The following is a 19,662-nucleotide window of genomic DNA, read 5'->3' as shown; positions in this document are numbered from 1 at the left end:
ACCCTGCCTCCATTTTCACCATGGTTATCTCAAATTAGAACTCCTAATCCAATGCAGGTCTATTTAGAAGTAAGTCCCACTGGGTTTAATAATGGGGTCACTCTCATGTATATAGAGGATTTCTCTAGGACAACAGACTATTGGTCTGCTCTGATAAGCAAGTGAAACTAATTCCCAAATAACTCCACTCTGATTTTAGTCTGTCTCTCTCTTTTCTCTCTCTCTCTCTCTCTCTCTCTCTCTCTCTCTCACACACACACACACACACACACACACACACACACAGAAATTCTCCAGTCATACATCTGGTGGACAGTTTCGTTGTTTTAAGGCAATTAACCTATATATTTTTAATTCTAATTGTTGTGAAACACCACAGAGGGAGGGGGGGACACTTTAAAGGGCAGAAAAAATAAAGAGGACACAAATACTACAATTCAGGAATAAACAGATGCTGTTCTCACATATGATGCTCATGGTGCAATCATATACATGTCTGCTTATAAATACATCCTACTGAATTCAATGGGTCAAACTCCTAGCCTCCCAACACTATGGCAAATGCACAGCAATGAGCTGTGGATGGATAAGGCACCATCCTGTCACCTAAACCTGTTGGGTTTTTCTAATTAACACAGGAATAATTCCTGTAAAAAACTTGAACTATATTTAAGAAGTCATAAAACAAGACATTCAGCGAGGCCTACTCATTGTCGCTGATAAGAATTTAAAGAGAAAAGTGCAAAAGTTACTTCATATTTCTTCTTTTCCAAGAGCCATTCAATATGGTCATCCTGGTCACGTTCTTTGGCCACAACAACATCTCTTGGACTGATGATATAAAACAGTGATTCACCCTCTGAATACTCTGCAAGAGACACAGGAACAATTTTACCCATTTCACCACTTAGTAAAAGCTTTGACCTCTTTGAAAGCAGGTGTTCTGGATGCCTTTTGCTTGAGCAAATTAATGTTGCATCTCAGTATTTCTTAAATTCACCCATGTGCATTACCCAAAATAAACCCAGCAACAACCCCTAAATGAAACAAACAGAGAATGCACTCATTGACAATGGACCTCTGCAAACACTCGCTGCTCTCTCTTAAGGGACTGGTTAAGAGATCAGGAACAAATGTACTGGTCCATTAGAAGAACTAAGAATACATGGGATCAGTTTCAGAGTACTGCCACGCGACCAATTCCAAGGCTCTTGCTGAAATCATCCATGATAAAAACTGTAACATTTAGACGTGCCGACCCTGACAACCGGAGCAATGCTCTAATTCCACTCTTAGCTCCTTGTGCTTCGCAGCACAATGGCTTAACCATAATGGAATCCTGGAGCTGAACGCAAATTGATAATCAAAATAACATATAAAATAATGGCCAGACAACTGCAAATTTCTCACCCAAACAATAATCACGGCATTCATTTTCTTGGAAGCGCCTCACAGTTAGAGCATCGGAGGAGATTTCTTCACAAGATTCAGGAAATGGCTGGATTATATCCAGCCTAGGTCTGGAACAACACTCCTTTTCCTGGGGGAAAGAAAACCACACACAGCACTGAAGCGCACAACCTGTTGATGTTTTCTAATATACCTGAAAAGATCATCTGAATTGTAACCTTTTGCAACCAAGTTCTTTTCTGCATAAGCAGCCAATGGAAACCCCCCAATTAGAATTGCCTTCTACTGTGTCAGCCAAATAGCTCCCATTTAGCCAAGTGCTGCCTTCACTTTGACTGGCAGCATTTTCCCAGGGTCTCAAGAAGATGTCTTACGCTGCTCCCTAAAAAGCCTTTTGCCTGATGTGTGCAATAATGGCGCAGGGGGAGCAATTCATTGGGATGAAAGTTTATGCTAGGAGTCAGATGAGAAGCCCCAGGGGTTTCCAACTGCTTATTTGGATTCCCTGTTGCCAACACTTAATATAGCCACAGAAATATCACTTGCGTTGTAACAAGGTTGGCTGTCTTGATTATTGTCAGCGGACCTACTGCTATATAGTTTTGAATAACCTGGCATCTGGTGCTAAACAAGAGAACAGAATGGTCCTTAGTAACTGGAAATCCATCTCATGCCTTTGTGGCGTCACAACTTCCAGATAGTGGAAAAGACAGAGGAACAATTTGGTGCTAGTTGGGTAGAGAGATTGTCAGACTGACCTGGGAACTAAATAGGAGTTAGCTAAACTGGAAACAGCCATAGCAGAGCTACAGGGGCTCATAAATGTCATTCTATGGCAATGTGAGCCAGGATTAGCTGTTGTGTTCTATCTGCCTGCTCCCCAAATGTTCTGCTCGCATATTTGCACATCTGGTTGTTCAAAAACACGTCTCTAGCACTCTCTCATTATAAGGAAATGGACTCTGTAACGATCCTCTGAACTTTATAAATCTCAAGAAAGTCCTTTTTGTAACAACATCAATACCGCCACCTGCACATATATTCAAACAACAAAATCTTCTCATCCTTGTGATGGAATGAGTGAATTTTTACTCCTTTGACTGCCTATATTTGTAATACATGGCAGAATCTGGTTACAATAATGTATTTGTTGTTAAAATACATTATTGTAACCAGAACAAATTTATTGGCCAGATTCTGATGATATATGCGATCTGCTGGCTTACACAAAAAAACTTAGATTAGGCAGAATGGAAAGCCAAACTTTAATTGGTAGGATTTCTTTACACATACGTCTACGATATACAAAGTGCAATGTTGGCTACAAATGATCACAAATGTCTCCATTCTGCAGTTGGATTCATAATATAATTGGAATGTGAGCAGAATGCCTATTAAACTTGAAATTTTCAAAGAACTGCACTAAATCATGAAGATCTTTATATAAGCCATTTCCCTTTACTTAAAACTATGTTAAAGATTGAGAATTCCCAAAATCTGTCTCTTTAAACACCAAAAATAGCAGCTGCTTCACACATTACACAAATACTGCATTTTCCCATCTTGCGCAAATGTGATGAGCAACACTGCCTTGCTAGCCAATATATCTCCTATGGTTGAAATACTGTGAAACTGGTTTTTTCAGTTTATACATAAAAAGTTTCAGCTGTGCATGTTCAAGGTTAAAAAGTTTTTTTTTTAAAAAAATCTAACATCCGTGAAGGAGCAGCAAGCAGGTGATAGGTGGTATGTGCTCATGATAATTTCCCCTTGTGAATTCTCAAATAATCCCCAACACGGTTTCATTCTTCCCATGTTGTTGCCAAACACCTGCCGTTACAAGCTCATAGAGATCTCCTAAGTTGCTATCTAGGGCATATCAGCGCTTTGAAAAATGAACCTCTACCCTGTCAGCTTTTTGACAAAGCAGGGGTAAACTTTGAATGGCCAGATTTCTTTATCCTGACTCATTAGTATTACTAATTGCCTCCTACCAGCCCCTCATTTCCCAGCATCCCCTCCTCCTTCCTAAGGTCGCTCAGTTTTCTTTGACTCACTCATAGAGAGGAACTACAGTATTAGCTCTCTCGGGAGAAGCTGCACAAGCACCTTTGTTCCTTTCCTTTAAAATAATAAATAATAATAATCTGGCTGTCCTGCAAGAGGGCTAGACGCTGACCCTATTGATTTCAATAGACTTGAGCGTTACCATGAGCCAACGGCATTTCATTGCCTAGCAACAGTGTGCACCCCATTGCTCAAGGTTACTATAGCAATGGCTGTCTAATGCCAGCTTGCTATCAAAGGGATGATCAAGAGCGTCTGCCCCTCTTAATGCTGTAACTTCAAGGGTTTCTCCTCTTCCTTCCCGTCCTCTCTTTCATTTTGTATTGTTAAACTAATGCGTCGTGAAGACTCTGGAGATTCACTCTCGAGAAGAGCTGGTGATCCAATATATCCTTTGTCTAGCCGGACACATATAACGGAGGCAACGGCACCAAACAGCTGCTCTCCTCACATCGCTCACAGCGACACGAGTGACCTGCAGCCAATCATCTTTACAGGCTTTATTTAAGAGCATGGGCAATGTCAAGGCGCCACTCTGCAATTTAGTTTTAATTCCTGTTCATACACGTGCCAAAAGATTAAAGATTTAAAACAAACACAGAGGAATGAACAACTTCTGGCTCTTCAGCATTCTATCCATTGTTTGCTATGAGATGGTCAAACCCCCCCCCCAAAAAAAAATGGCTTTAGCTGTTTTAAGTGTGAAGAGTTTATGGTACTGCAAAAGCTAAAACTGCAGCCTAACCTGGAAAATGGATATTCTGTACAATATATCAAAGTAGCTGTCTTATTACAAAAGAATTTCAGAAATAGACAGGAAAGAGAAGTTGCTGAATTGCAACTTATTACCACACTTAAAACCATGGAGAGACCTGGTCTGAATAGAGACATTGGATTAAATAATAATAATAATAATAATAATAATAATAATAATAATAATAATAATAATTAAATAACTAAATAAATATTTATACCCCACCCATCTGGCTGGGCTTCCCCAGCCACTCTGGGCGGCTTTCAACCAAATATTAAAATACAGTAATGCATCAAACATGATAAAGCTATTTTTAGCCATCTCATCCCTTGCTTTTTCCTGCAAGACCAATTGCGGTCGTTAACAGTCGTTAACAGGTTTACCACACCTATCAGCCAATCACCCATTCCCACCACTCTTCTGAGTAATACCCATCCCCACCCTCTCACTATATATAAAGGTCTGGTGACTTCTGTTTCAGTGTATCTGAAGAAGTGTGCATGCACACGAAGCTCATACCAACAACAAACTTAGTTGGTCTCTAAGGTGCTACTGGAAGGAATTTTTTTATTCTGTCTGGAAAATGAAGTATAGCTGCAACAGTCTGTCACCCAACTTAAATCCCTTCGGTTACTACTAGCCCATTTTACCCCAACATGGTATCGTCATGGTATTTTGGACTCATTTCCATTAGCCTTGGCCCCCATATTTCGTAGTGGTGAGAGCTATAAGTCTGGAATTTTCTGTGAACTTCCCTCAAGGGCGAGTCCCACTGGGCACATTGGGGCCAACTAACAAACAGGTGTGGAACACTGCTGTCTGAGTGCTTAAGAACTGTTTGGCCACCTAATAAACCTTATGCCTGGCTCACAACTTTTTTGTGTGTCTACTTGGAAGTTTACGTGCAGAAAAATACTTACAGTTTTCTCTGAAATCTCCTTTACGTATGAAAGTATGACAAGCTGGTCACAGAGAGGTGCAATTCCACTGATGTAAAATTCAGTGTTGAACTGGGAAACTAAGTAACAAAAAAAGGAAACTGGCTTTAATACTGACCTTAACTAAGAGTTGTATTATCATCATAAAGCACCATTCAGATACATAGTCCCTGAAGCAGGCAAATGAATTTTGTAATCCTAACAGTTACGCTAATAAATTCGCAGAGAAATAGATCAGTATTTGTCTTTTAAACATTTTGCATGTTGTTTTGTTTGTTACAAATTCTATGATGGTAAAAGGTGTGCACGTTTGAGTCATGACTGGGACCACACAAGTCTTTTTAAATCCTGGGTGTGCACAGTGGAATCCAATGTCTTCCCAGTAAGGGAACTACAGTTCACTGGAAAGCAAAGGAAGCATCCATTTTTTGGATTGGTCCAATGATTAATAATGAGGGACCACTGTGGAAACCTACCATGAATTGAAGCTGTAGCAGTCCACTCATACATTCCATTGTTCGGACTAATTTATATACTACTTGCATGAATACAAAGGACATGGTAGAGGTGCACTGTGGATGAAGCTCCAGGAGACAGTCTGGACTGGGATATCCACAACTGCCATTAATAACATACAGATTCTCAATTTTAAAAAATACCGTATTTTTCGCCCTATAAGACGCACTTTCCCCCCTCAAAAAATGAAGGGGAAATGTGTGTGCGTCCTATGGAGCGAATGCAGCCTTTCGCTGAAGCCTGGAGAGCGAGAGGGGTCGGTGCCCTAATTCCCCCCCCCTTTTATTCCCCCCCAAAAAAACTAGGTGCACCCCATGGTCCGGTGCGCCCTATAGAGCGAAAAATACGGTAGTTAAGTGTTCTTTCTGAATCCTGTATCTGTATTTCCCAACCAAAATACAGTTTGCTATAATCAACGGAACCTATAAAATCCACTCATCTAGCACACATCTTCGCTAGGCAGATGCAGTTTTGCTAGAGTTTTTATAGGAGGCATCAAGAAGAAGGCAATCGATGAATTGAAAAATGAAAAAGGAGAGATAAAAGGTGGAAATTATGACATTTCCCCCTAAATGTAGAAAGGCAAGGCAAGCAAGTTTTGCACCTAATGCCACCTTTTAAGAGTGTCAAACCTGGCCAGGTTTTATCTTCTTAGACATAAACCCAGCATTATCTTGCAGCACCAATCAAAAGATGCTTAACAAAGTTTAGGCAGGAAAATGTTTTCCCTTTTGTCCCATGAGAACTACTGCAGCACCACGACAGAATGAGAAGGTAAGGAAGCAGTACTTCCCAATACTGTGCTCTAGAGATAGCAAAACTTAAAAGGCAAGCGTTCAGGGTTTCTATCTCCCCCACCCCCTGCGGAACAAAGCGGCGAGCCAGTGTAAAATACATTTATATAATGCCAAACCAGAATATACTGTTATCACCATAAGACTTGTGCTGCATCAGACACACAATTCAAGTGCAACGGTTAACTTTAAGTGGGAATTATTAGCTACTGTCAGATGCTGTGGGATGTAGCAGGAAGGACTTAGGGCATCAGTCTCCCTCTGTCACACAGAGAGACTGTAACAAAAGCATTGCCCTGTAAAGACGGGGTAGTCAGGTTTCCAACAGTCTGTCCAGAGAGAGGGAAAGAGGCAGCTCTGCCCTGGTAGCTACCTCTGGAAAAGCCTAATTTCTTGACCTCTATACTAGAGAGCCCATGCAGATGGTGAATGCAATCACAACCCCAGTCTTATATTCTCCGCCTAACAAACTACCACAGGGTAGCTATGTGGTTTGAATGCACACACATCTGCGTCTCCTAGCCATGGTTAGAAGACATCACAAATGTGTTCTGAGAATCTTCTTCACTAGCAAACAATTTAAACGATCAAAGTATTCTGGTGCATGCTTACCCTGTGTTTGCAAACACAGTGGGCAGAAATGAGTGGGAGCAATTGGTGGAGCTGGGTAAGGTGGCTCTGCTTACCTGGCTTTTGAACACTGCAGTCGCTATCAGCAACAGAGGGGAAAGGTGGTGGGCAAGGCCCTCACAATGCCCCTCCTCCTATCATTAACTGGCCAAGATACCCAAGGCCAAGAGGCCAGGTGAACGGCGCAAAAGAACCCATTGGTCCCAAAAATACCGTATTTTTTGCACCTTAACACTCACTTTTTTCCTCCTAGAAAGTAAGGGGAAATGTCTGTGCGTGTTATGGAGCGAATGCCTACGGGTGGCGGGGGAGATCTGCTGCAGTCGTGAGCAGAGGATCCATGGTTCCCCTTCCTTCCCTCCTCCGTGGTTACAAAGCATGGATCCACATGGATCCTCAGGATTTTTGCATTGGGCTACTCCAAACTCACTGTCAGATCACATGTCTGTGGCCACAGCATGAACCACAAAAATCATATATCCACTATTTCGTTTAGAATATTTGTATGTAAGATGGTCCGTATTCTAGAATAGCAAACCCCTTGAACCACAGAGCTGCTCTGGAGCAAATCATTTGTCAACTTTTGTAGCCTCTCTACAAAACTAGGGAAGGGACATGGCTCTGTGGCGGAGTAGCTACTTTTGCATGCAGAAGGTCCTGGATTCAGCCACAGTAATCTTTTGGAAGGCTGGGAAAAAACCCCTTTTCTGAAACCCTCGAGGGCTTCTGCCAGTTGCCGTATTTTTCGCTCCGTAAGACGCACTTTTTTCCTCCTAAAAAGTAAGGGGAAATGTCTGTGCGTCTTATGGAGCGAGTGTGTGGTCAATCGCTGGCTCCCTTTCTAGCCCCTTGCCCAGGCCTCCATTTTTGAATGTTCTGCAGATGGAGGCCGTTTGTTTCCCCAGCGACATGTGACTGGCTGATTAGATTATCTGTCTGGAAACTGTAGAAACGGCTCCCATTCCTTTCCTAAAGAATCTGCAGAACTGTGAGTTGAACCCCATAAAAACAGGATTTTTCACCTTTGCAAAAGAAGCTGCACAACTTTGAGCTGATCCCCTCCAAAAACAGGGCTTTCCCCCTTTCCTCCTCTAAAAACTAGGTGCGTCTTATGGTCAGGTGCGTCTTAAGGAGTGGAAGAAAACACTAATCCTGAGCTAGATGGATAGTTGGACTGACTCACTATAAGGCAGCTTCCCATGTTCCGACATAAACACATTTTGCACCTTTATGTGCATCCTTACAGAGAGGAGAAGAGAGGAGAGGAAGTGCTACAGTTGTGATACGAAACAAGGTATGAAAAAGTTGAATAAACGGGAGTGGGGAGGGGTGCGCAACAAAGACACCCCTCCCCTGGGAGGCAAATGACGTATATGAGCCAGTCCACAATGCACTTGATAGGCTACATTTTGTCAACAATAACAAAATCGCAACTGGTCACTGGGGGTATCTGGTATCATTGAAGAAGATTATCATATATCATGAACTGCCTCAAGTAAAAGCTTAGACGACTATGAATCAGGAGGAGATGTTCTGGTACGACACGAGAATGTTAAGCAAGATGCCCCTAAATGATATCAAAAGGGCATTGTAGTCTCTGTTACAACGTGGATAAATGACAACCTTCCCCCCAGCCTCATCCAGCCCCTGTTTAAAGGAGTGATGTTCAGAGCATTCAACGGAGCTGAAGTGCTGTGAACTGAAACCAGAATGGGAAATCTCAAACGGATTGTTAGAAGCTAAGTGAGATAAAGCACTGATCCTCAAATATGTAAGGAAGACTCTGTGCTGGAAGACGGAAGATAAAGAAGCTGTCTCCACAAATACTCCACCCTTACAATATGTGTCTGGGCAGATTTATGACAGCACTGCTCTTCTTTGGCGCTCTTCCCGCCCTCGTTCTCTTGGCAAATCTAAAGAATATGCTTAAACGGCCTCCGTTATCCACTCATATGCTTGAGTCAACTGCAATTGTTCACTCATCATGAAGACCACGTGTGTGGAACCACTTCCTGACAGCAGTTGAAACAGTGGTGGGAATCAGATGGCCACGTGTCAGGCAGAGCAATGTCTTTCCACACATGCGGTCAGAGAAGCACAACATAGTCATCCAAAGCCAGTCTTCCAGACACTGCAGCATACAGGCCACACCAACATGAAGGATTACTGGGGTTTGGCTTTGTTTTTTGCCTATTAGAGGGTTTCTACCAAGAAGATACTTGAGAACATTACTTTTTATTTAAAAAGGTAAAGGACCCCTGACAGCTAAGTCCAGTCACAAACAACTCTGGGGTTGCGGTGCTCATCTCACTTTATAGGCCGAGGGAGCTGGCGTTTGTCCACAGACAGCTTTTTTGGGTCATATGAACACAAAACACAAAGAAAACACGCCCCTGCAACCCAGAGCAGGCACCTTAGGAACAAATAAATCCCAAAAGCCAAAGACAGATATACAAAAAAGGAGGTAAGTATGACAGAGTTACATTAGCAGATTACATGCTATCTTAATATTGTATTGTTTCCTGGCTGAAGTGACTGCAAATCTATTCCTATGAAAGCAAAAAATCACCATAGGTGGGTAAACATTGATGGAAGTGAAAGGAAATGAAGGGCATTGTTTAGGAACCAAACAAAAGACGAAACAGATTCCAAAGTGTCATATTCCTTTTGTCCTCAGGCTACTCTATTTGTTTTTTTTTTTTGCGGGGGGGTGTGTGTGTCATTTTTTTATCAATAAAGCGATTTGCCATACTTTGCAGTACCACAGCCCTAAATCTACCCCTACAAAGTATTTCCAAGTGAAATGCACTGAATTGTGCTTCTGCAAATGAGGCTCACATTTAAAACAAAACAAAAAAGATGACATTATTTTTAAGCAGCTATTTGCAAAAAGCTTTTATGCAAATTAATGGCAAACATGTCATACTCATACCTATTTCCACGTAACGACTTGGCAGATCTCGCATTTCACTGGCATGTCGCTCTTTCACTGAGCATATCTGTAAAATAAAATCATTATGTTAGTTAATTGTGATTAGTTACCTTAGGAAATAGAGAGAGTTCATTTATAATAATAATAATAATAATAATAATAATAATAATAATAATAATAATAATAATTTTATTTATATTCCACCCTCCCCGTCCGAGGCTGTGCTCAGAGCAGCTAACATAATAAAAACAACACAATATGTATAAAAACAGATATCAATTAATTACAATACATCTTAAAATTAATTCAGACAATTAATTCAGACTATATATAGGCAAAGCCTCCCAAGAACTTGCAATCATGATGATTACAAGATAGTATTTTAATAAACAGATGCAGGAAAGAGCTACAAATAAAGCAAGAAAGCATCTCAGGAGAGAATGGAATTCTAGAAAAGTCTGAGCTTCTTCGAACTGCTAACATAGCAGTAATTTTACTAGTGCTTTCACATATTCCAGATGAGCAGCTACATTAAGCTGCTGTAGCAAATCAAACTTTTACATCACTCTGATGGCTACCAACTTTCTCCAGTCTCCCCTTCATCAGATGCATCTGAGAAGATTCTTGTCCAGGAAATCTGATGCCATCAAAAATTTGGTAGCCTTTAAGACGCCCCTCCCCCCCAAAAAAAAACTTTCCATGCTGCTAATTGCACATTAACATTATGAATAACAAAATGCCAACCCCATTTATATCAATAAACTCTTTGCTAACTTGGAAAATGTCTACTTTTACAAATGAGTTATAAAAACACTTCCAGAGCTTTACAATGTGTAAGATTATTAATTTTTAAGCTTTAATTTGTATGCTTCTTACAGTGCAGGTGTCTAAATAGATGTAAGTCCCAATGACTTGAATTAGACTTACTTCAACCTACGTGTGTATAGGATAGCAGTCCTAGAAAGTGAATTATCTTCTTTTGGCTTTCCATTCTGTCTTATGGATAAGAAATTAACAGCTGACACTTCTTTACAGAAAGCTTCTTTTGGAGGGCAGCAGCTGAATTCTGACTGCTGTTTTATGACGTCTCTGATAAATCATGCATTCAGCAACCCAGTTTCAGGTTTCACTCCCCACTAATGACAAACGGTTGACCAAATGCCCATGTTAAGTACTTCCTGCCTGGACTAAGCAGAGCGAATGAATTTCAGGACTCTCTTTTAACAGCTCTCTGAATGCATCTCTTGAAGACAAAGAAAGTAGGATCAGCCCACAGCCTTGCCTACTGCACACGCTCAGAGAAATCCGTCTGACCACTGGGCATTTGTCATTATTCCTTCTTATGAAGGTCAGCCCAATGACATTTCTATGGCAGCAGGAGTTCGCCACACAGTAGTCAAATCAAATTCTCTTCTCCCCCACCCCTATCGCCTTCGCTTTTCAGAAATAATCCTCTGTTTGTCTGTGATAGCAGCAAGCATTTATTACAAAGACAGGTAATTGTACCTTTACTGAATTTCCCCAGCCAATAATCAGTGTTAAATTATCTTTCCAGCAAAGGCTGCAGGGATACATATCAGGACGGAGGTTTATATCGTCTCGGGGCACGTTGGTGATTCTTTGCTTAGCAATCACGTCGAGTATCTTCACGCCCTGAAAGTTTAACACACAGCAAGAGAATTCAGTGTGGCACCACATACGCAAACCATGGTCCAGAAATATCATATTACAGGTTATGCTAAGGTGGCAGCACAGGCCTACTGGCAGGCGCAGAAAAGGATCCTGGCAACTGTGTACAAAGAGCTAGAGCCAGACGAAGGAAACTGCCCACACTGGTCTGTCTCTGCCACCGCAAACTATCATTTTGCTTGAAAGGACATGAATGAGCAAGGCAGGCAGGCAGTGACAACTTAAATCTCTGCAGGCGCAGTGTGCTATCAGGAGTTGCATATGCATAGAAACATCTTCATCCAAGAGCCAAATGTGCTGTAACACTTCTTTGTAAAATTTAGAGGATTATTTATCTGCCACCCCGTCAATTTTTATTTATTTTTATTTCACAAATTATGACAAATTAGTTGTTTGCATCTCATACATGGGCCTTTTGTAGAAAGCAACTTTCCCCTCGACTATCTTTGGCTATGCTATGGAAATACAGTGGTGAAGTCTTATTCTGGTTCTTACCACCGTCTCTGCCAGTGGCACCTTCTCTTCAAAATGACACAACTAAAGCCTATATTCTTCAAGGATCTACTGGGTTTAGATGTGACAACTGAAGAGCACCCTCCCTCGAGACGAAAGCAGAATACCACATCACACAGAAGCCACAAGGCCCAACATATCTATATATTTATAAAATGAAGTAGTATTTTAATCTGATACTAAGCCCATTTACTCAAGAATTGCCTGTGATTAAATAAAACAAATGTGGTTAACAACAACCTGATTTGCGTATTCGTCTTTTAAATTTCTAGGCTTTTGTGTACTACATTCCAGTCTTGCTTAAAAAAGAAAGAGGTGCTATCTTCCACCTAGAGGACAGAGTTAAGGGGGAACCATGCTTGGAAGTGGCGCATTTCTGTAAGAAATTTGGAGGAGAGAGCTGTTTTGCAGAAGCAGCTTCTTGCGTTCTGAGTCTGGTCCTCCTCTCTCACTCACAGGCCTCTTGGCACTCAGTGGAAAATAAGGGATCCCTGCAGGGAAATGGACCCAGCTAAAATGTTTTTTATAGAATGCCAGTTACGGAAGAAGTCTAAAATTTGAATTCAGCCTGATCTTTTATTTCCCTTCTCCCCCCCCCCCCCTTTTATGAAGATCACCCGCTCTGAGACCCCACAGCTAATTCTCCCCTGGTCTCCTCGCTGGCCCAAGTAGGACCAATTCAGCCAGCTAGCCCTGGCGATTATCTGATTGATTTTTGAATTTTATTGTTATTCATGTTTTTATACCGTATTTTATGCTGCTTTTATAATTAAGTGTCTTAAAGTGTTTTAAATTTGTTGTTAGCTGCCCTAAGCCCAGTTTTTGAACCGGGAAATAATAATAATAATAATAATAATAATAATAATAATAATTATTATTATTATTATTATTATTATTATTATTATTAAAGCACTAAACTGCTATGAGTACAAATGTGTAGAAAATGCAATATAGTAGTAGTTGTAGCTGTAGCTGTAGCAATCTTCAGGCATACAATCAACATGAGTGAGAAGGACGTGTTGGCAGCATCAGTGGCATGGAGGTATATTCATCTCACAGCTTCACCCCAAACCTTCCCATCTCCTCTGGCTCCCCCCCTCCAAATGTTGAGCACTGAGGCAGAAGGTGTTGTTGGGCATTGGGTATTGTTTAGGGGTTTTTTGTTGCTGCTGCTGCTGTTGGTATTCAATTTCTGTGTCTTTATTTTTAGGTATTATAATGATTTGTGTGGTAATTGTCCCGTTATGGCTGTGTGCTTTTTGATGCGTTGCATTTATTGTTTATGACTACTTTTGTTAGGTTTGTAATTGTGGGGAGGACTCCGAGTGTCTTCAGTTGGGCTCCCAAAGAACCCCCTTACCAAAGGGGGAACGCCATGAGCACACATGGCGGGGATGGAGATATTGGGGAAGTGTTGGTGTGAACACTTTTCCTCTATGTTCTCACATGTATTCTTTGAGTGCCTGGACAGGGCTTCAATCAGGGCTCAATCTGCTGTTATTTGTGATTTAATCTCTTGAATGTCCTCTGTCAATATCATTATTTACATACGGATTAAAGATAATGACCAAACCTATTCTTGTGGGCTCAGGGTAGATAATGGAGGGCAACAATTTGAAGTAGGCGCTTCCCTTGTGACCTTTGTGTCTTGCTACATTTTAGGATGCTATTTTCTGACTCCTGTTTTTAATGTAATTAAACATATGGTTATCTTAATGCATGAAATGTTAACTTGTGGCCACTTGGGCATTGGAAAGGAGATGGGAATATAAGAAAGATTTTGAAACCCTGTACATCAAGAAAAATTAAACATATCAAGACATCCAGTGCAATGGCAATTTAGAAATTTACCCATTCACATAATGAAAACAGCTAACTCTGAAATACCTACCATATTATTGGCCCAAGCAATCAGGTTTCCTCTCCATTTAACATTTCTGATATTTCCCTCTCCTTCATGTAAAACTGAAGGTTTCCATCTGTTCATCCATGACTTTTCATATAAAAACAACTAGGAAGAAAGAATCACAAGAATTTACAGCGCTTTTGATAAAAGACAGGTACAAAAGGAATCTTTTTTTACTTTTGTCATTTTACTCATTCGTTCATATGAGATTTAATACAAAATGGACACAGCAAAAAAAAAATAAAAGCTTCTAATTTACAACCAAGTTAGTTCCAACTCAAAAATCGGTAAGAAGAACAAACAAAACCTTTTCCAGTGTACAGTAAGTGGTAGAATAACAGATTTAAAAACACAGGCATGCTTCTCATATAATGTGGAGCCTTCCTTTAGTGTTTTGTACTAAATCTTCCTTCACTATGGCTGCGAGGAGATTGGAACCATTCACTTCAATTTTCAAGCAGCTATGGTTTCCTGTTACAATGAACTAGAAACTGTAGTTAGTACAAACCATCCAGGATTATTAACCACAATTTGAAGTTGACTTGTTTCAAAAACTAGTGTTTAACACTTAGCATTGTTTACCCAGAAACCACAGTTGGTTGAATGGAAGCTTCCAGTAACTTCCTTGCAAGCATGAAGGAAAGGGGAAGAGGCACACAACGCTTCAGCCTCAACCAAATGGTCAGGGATGGGTGGCAGTTAGGTCCAGAAACATAAGGAGGGCCACAGCTTAGCCCCTCCTGACATACAGGTACATCAGGAGCAGCTTGCTGTTGGGTATCGGCAACCATCTGCAAAAGGCAGTGGGAACTCACCAAAAATAAGGTGTCTCGCCTTGCGTGAGCAGAACTGCTTTCTATTGGTCTAAAGCCCCCACTGGATACAACCCAAAGAGTCCTGGTTATTCTCACCTCTTCACAGAGTAGACAACAAATGCACCTTCTCTCCTCAACCCATTATAAGCCTCACATATAATGCTGGCGTTCCACTACTGATACCTGATTGTGCAGGTTCCCAGCTCACATGGTCTTCTTTCCCTTTCCTTTTTATGGGAGAGAAATGTGCAAATTGGGCACCCTAGCAATTGGTTATTTATATCAAGTCCCTGCTTCATACAAAAGGCTTTTCTCTACAGCAGCGGTTTACAAGCTGTGGAGCACAGGTCCTTGGCTGGGGTCTGCTGAGCTTTGAAAGTCATGCTCCTTGTCTAGCAATGCACACTTACTGTCACAAACTGGTTGGAAACAGAGGAATGGTGAGGAAAGAGCTGGGGAAACCACAAGAGAAGAAGGCTCAGAGCCTGGACAGTGGTGGTGGGACAAAGATGAGTAGTCAGAGGGAGAAGACAAAAAAAGCTATTAACAGAGCCTAAAACTACAAGAGTCAGCTTGTAGGAGTTTGCAAAAAAGGGTGGGGGGTTAAAAAAGGGCCTTCATACTCGTAAAGGATGACGATCACTACTCTACAAAAAACCAGACTTCTTTTTTATCCTCAAAACTTTAAAAAGTGGTTGTCAGGCTACAAGAAAGGAAACAGTAGGGAAAAGCAAGATTCCTGGGATATCTATTACACCTTGTTTGTGTAACCCCCTTCCGCTGGACGTTGGCCCTTTTGCGGGGGGAGACATAAAGAAATTTTATATAAAACAGCTATTACTCAACTGCTTAAAAGGGCTTTTTGGCCGAGATGAATACAACATGCCTATTATATATGCAGCCACAAGATGGTACCAAAGGACAGATATTTCAGCTGAAACAGTTCAGAAATAAACTTCAGAATTGGTCACTGCAAATAAAACTGAGGGAACTTGGTGGAAACGGCAACAACCACCTGCCACGGAAAACATAAGCTCGCATTCCAAATTACACCACAGTTTTGGGACACCAGTAATTAAAACTAGCTGAATCCCATTGACTTCAGCAGAGCTAAATTCACTCCACTGAAACTAACACAGCAAATATACGGTGGAGAAATTCTGCGGCAGATAGACCTCAGCTTCCTAAGCCCTTCTGCTTTGCTCCAGTGAGGGCAGGAGACGTCTTTTCCTTACTTTTTTTTTTGGTTGCCAATTATATATTTTACTTTCCCTTCTCATTGCTCTAGGACAAGGGTAACTAAGGAGTCCTTCTGGGGAGCAATGGCAGAGGAATGAGGGAGCCAAGGATTCTATCCCGATACAACCCAAAACACACTTTCCCCCGCCTACAGCAAACTACTGGTGGCGTCATGCCTAAACCCATGAAGCTTATCACAGGCACCCATGGGTGGGGAGGAGAATTAGTGCAAGCGCTAACCCACCGGCAACAACCAAATGACCCCACAGCTGGCCTCTGATAATAGGATTTCAACTTAAATCAATGCATTTGATTAAATGGATTGTGGACTGGATAGGGCAGTGAATTAGGAAGGCAAATCATTTATGCACCAGCAGAACTGATGATTTCTTTCGCGTGATGTGGTATTTCCATAGTAGTGGAAGCTAAGGTATACAGCGTTGCTATTTTTCTTTGTAATATCTTGAATCCTTCTAATGGGGATGTCTAATATCAATGAGTGTGTGTGTGTGTTTAAATATTATCTATAAGCAGTCTTGAACTTGCTTGAGAGTAAGTACTGTGTGTAGTCTTAGGTCAGTCACTGATAATCCATATGCTGAGAAATTATTAATTATCTCTTGTGATTGGGAAGAGCAACCCTAACTGGTTGCAGATTTGCCTGGCCTGAATGAAAGGCAGTCTTTTTTGCTGTGCCACCTACATGTTGATGCAGCAGAAGGACCCAAAACAGCCCCCCCTCCCTTGGAGCTGCCCTACTTAGAATTCAACAGGTCAGATCCATAGCCAACCCAGTTCCAACCCCCATGTCCCACTTTGGGACTGGCTACCCTGGGGGTAGGGACGCGGGTGACGCTGTGGGTTAAACCACAGAGCCCAGGACTTGCTGATCAGAAGGTCAGCGGTTCAAATCCCTGCAACGGGGTGAGCTCCCGTTGCTCGGTCCCTGCTCCTGCCAACCTAGCAGTTCGAAAGCACATCAAAGTGCAAGTAGATAAATAGGTACCGCTCCGGCGGGATGGTAAACGGCGTTTCCGTGCACTGCTCTGGTTTGCCAGAAGCGGCTTAGTCATGCTGGCCACATGACCTGGAAGCTGTACACCGGCTCCCTCGGCCAATAAAGCGAGATGAGTGCTGCAACCCCAGAGTCGGTCACGACTGGACCTAATGGTCAGGGGTCCTTTACCTTTACCCTGGGGGTAGCACTGCCTCCATCAAACTTTCTGCAGCTGTATCCAGGGTCTTCGCTAGTGCAGTAGCATGGAAATAGAATGAAGTTTTTTTTGTTTTCTTAAAAAAGAGGTCTTTATCTCAATACGTTTAACCTTTGTAAGAAAGTCAAGCACTAGTATTGTGAAGAATTTATTAAACTTTTCAGATTGATGGCAACAATCATGGCAACTATGATGGCAACTATGCCCAATTTCAATTTTATTTTAAAATTGAATGGAATAAGCAAAGTGCTATTTAAGTCAACGCTGGGCTGGATGAATCTCAAGATGGAATTAAGATTGCCGGAAGAAATATCAACAACCTCAGATATGCAGATGACACAACATTGATGGCAGAAAGTGAGGAGGAATTAAAGAACCTTTTAATGAGGGTGAAAGAGGAGAGCGCAAAATATGGTTTGAAGCTCAACATCAAAAAAAACAAAGATCATGGCCACTGGTCCCATCACCTCCTGGCAAATAGAAGGGAAAGAAATGGAGGCAGTGAGAGATTTTACTTTCTTGGGCTCCATGATCACTGCAGATGGTGACAGCAGTCACGAAATTAAAAGACACCTGCTCCTTGGGAGAAAGGCGATGGCAAACCTAGACAGCATCTTAAAAAGTAGAGACATCACCCTACCAACAAAAGTCTGTATAGTTAAAGCCATGGTTTTCCCAGTAGTGATGTATGGAAGTGAGAGCTGGACCATAAAGAAGGCTGATCGCCGAAGAATTGATGCTTTTGAACTATGGTGCTAGAGGAGACTCTTGAGAGTCCCATGGACTGCAAGAAGATCAAACCTCTCCATTCTTAAGGAAATCAGCCCTGAGTGCTCACTGGAAGGACAGGTCCTGAAGCTGAGGCTCCAATACTTTGGCCACCTCATGAGAAGAGAAGACTCCCTGGAAAAGACCCTGATGTTGGGAAAGATGGAGGGCACAAGGAGAAGGGGACGACAGAGGACGAGATGGTTAGATAGTGTTCTCGAAGCTACCAGCATGAGTTTGACCAAACTGCGGGAGGCAGTGTAAGACAGGAGTGCCTGGCGTGCTCTGGTCCAGGGGGTCACAAAGAGTCGAACACGAGTAAACTACTAAACAACAACATTTAAGTCAACAACCTACAAAGACTTGTAGTGGGCACTATACACTTACGCTTTTCACTTCATCTAATGGAGCCAATGAGCAATGTAGAGAAAAAAGTGGGCTTGTTTTGGAGTTTTAGATTTACTTATATTATAACGTATTTTGAGTGTTTTATTTTATATCTTTATGTTGTGAGCTGCCATGAGATATCTGGATGAAAGTCGGTATACAAATTTAATAAATAAAAATAAATAAATAGGTATATTAATCCTTCCTGGGATGTCTGGTCAACTCACTCATCAGAAACACTTATTTACTTCTGGTAAAATTACTAGAGAACCGCATATTTATTGTGGAATGAATAGAGGATTTTAATCATTTTAACTTCTCAATAATTTTAACACATTCTGATGGGCAGATCTGAAAGTTGCATTTCACTCTATAAACCATAACATATACAAATTCAAATGCCTTATGAAATTCAAAACAAATTCCAGACATGGACCCAGTTTCAGAATATCAAATGCCCCTATTTTGCATAACATAATAATGACAAACATCTAAAATAAAATACTAAATGAAAATAGATCCAATGTTTGTACTTGAGTTACTTCAAACTAATTTAAATTCAAAGTTCTGCCAAAGGGGCAAGTAGTCATCCAAAACCACAAATATTAATATTTGTAAAGTTCTGTTTGTTTATACTTTCTTCATTATTAAAGCACACATGTCAACAGGAACAGTTTTCCTTACTCAGTAGTAGTATTAACACAGTCTGATTCTCTACGAAGCCGGTGGAAATTAAAACACTGGCTTGCATTGTAAGAGCTTGTATACAATTTACTTAGACATTTGTTTTAATTAGGAAATTAGTTTTATCTCAGGGCAGCTGCCATCAGCATGCACACCAGGCAACAATTTCAGAGATTCATAAAATTGAAGAATTGGAAGGGACCAAACAAACTGTTACCCCTAACAAACTGAAATTAAGCTACCAAATTGAGGTTGGCTGATGGGTACTTGGAAGAAAAGATGGCAGTGACCTCTCCATTCAGCAACTAATATGCATATGTAGTTGTTAAGAGTGTGTGCTCCTGATACATCATATGCCCATGGGTTCTTCAACCAACAATGCACTGGCAGGGGAAAACAGCTTCAC

At 41.3% G+C, this 19,662-nt stretch overlaps 1 protein-coding gene across 1 annotated transcript in view; it reads right to left on the bottom strand.

Annotated features, from left to right (window-relative positions):
- The window catches only part of VPS41 (VPS41 subunit of HOPS complex), a 120,480-nt gene that overhangs the window by 36,196 nt on the left and 64,622 nt on the right, over positions 1-19,662 (bottom strand). The window contains exons 8-13 of the mRNA XM_081165111.1: positions 14,135-14,254; positions 11,548-11,694; positions 10,042-10,108; positions 5,152-5,249; positions 1,411-1,540; positions 753-868 (exon numbers count right to left, since the gene is read on the bottom strand). Of these exons, the coding sequence (XP_081021237.1) occupies positions 753-868; positions 1,411-1,540; positions 5,152-5,249; positions 10,042-10,108; positions 11,548-11,694; positions 14,135-14,254 (678 nt within the window). The remainder of the gene's footprint in view (positions 1-752; positions 869-1,410; positions 1,541-5,151; positions 5,250-10,041; positions 10,109-11,547; positions 11,695-14,134; positions 14,255-19,662) is intronic.

The sequence above is a fragment of the Podarcis bocagei genome, assembly GCF_964188305.1.
Source record: "Podarcis bocagei genome assembly, chromosome: 12".
In the NCBI taxonomy this organism is placed as follows: domain Eukaryota; kingdom Metazoa; phylum Chordata; class Lepidosauria; order Squamata; family Lacertidae; genus Podarcis; species Podarcis bocagei.
The sequence above is the reverse complement of the archived record's forward strand: the minus strand, read 5'-3'. Positions and strand labels throughout refer to the sequence as shown.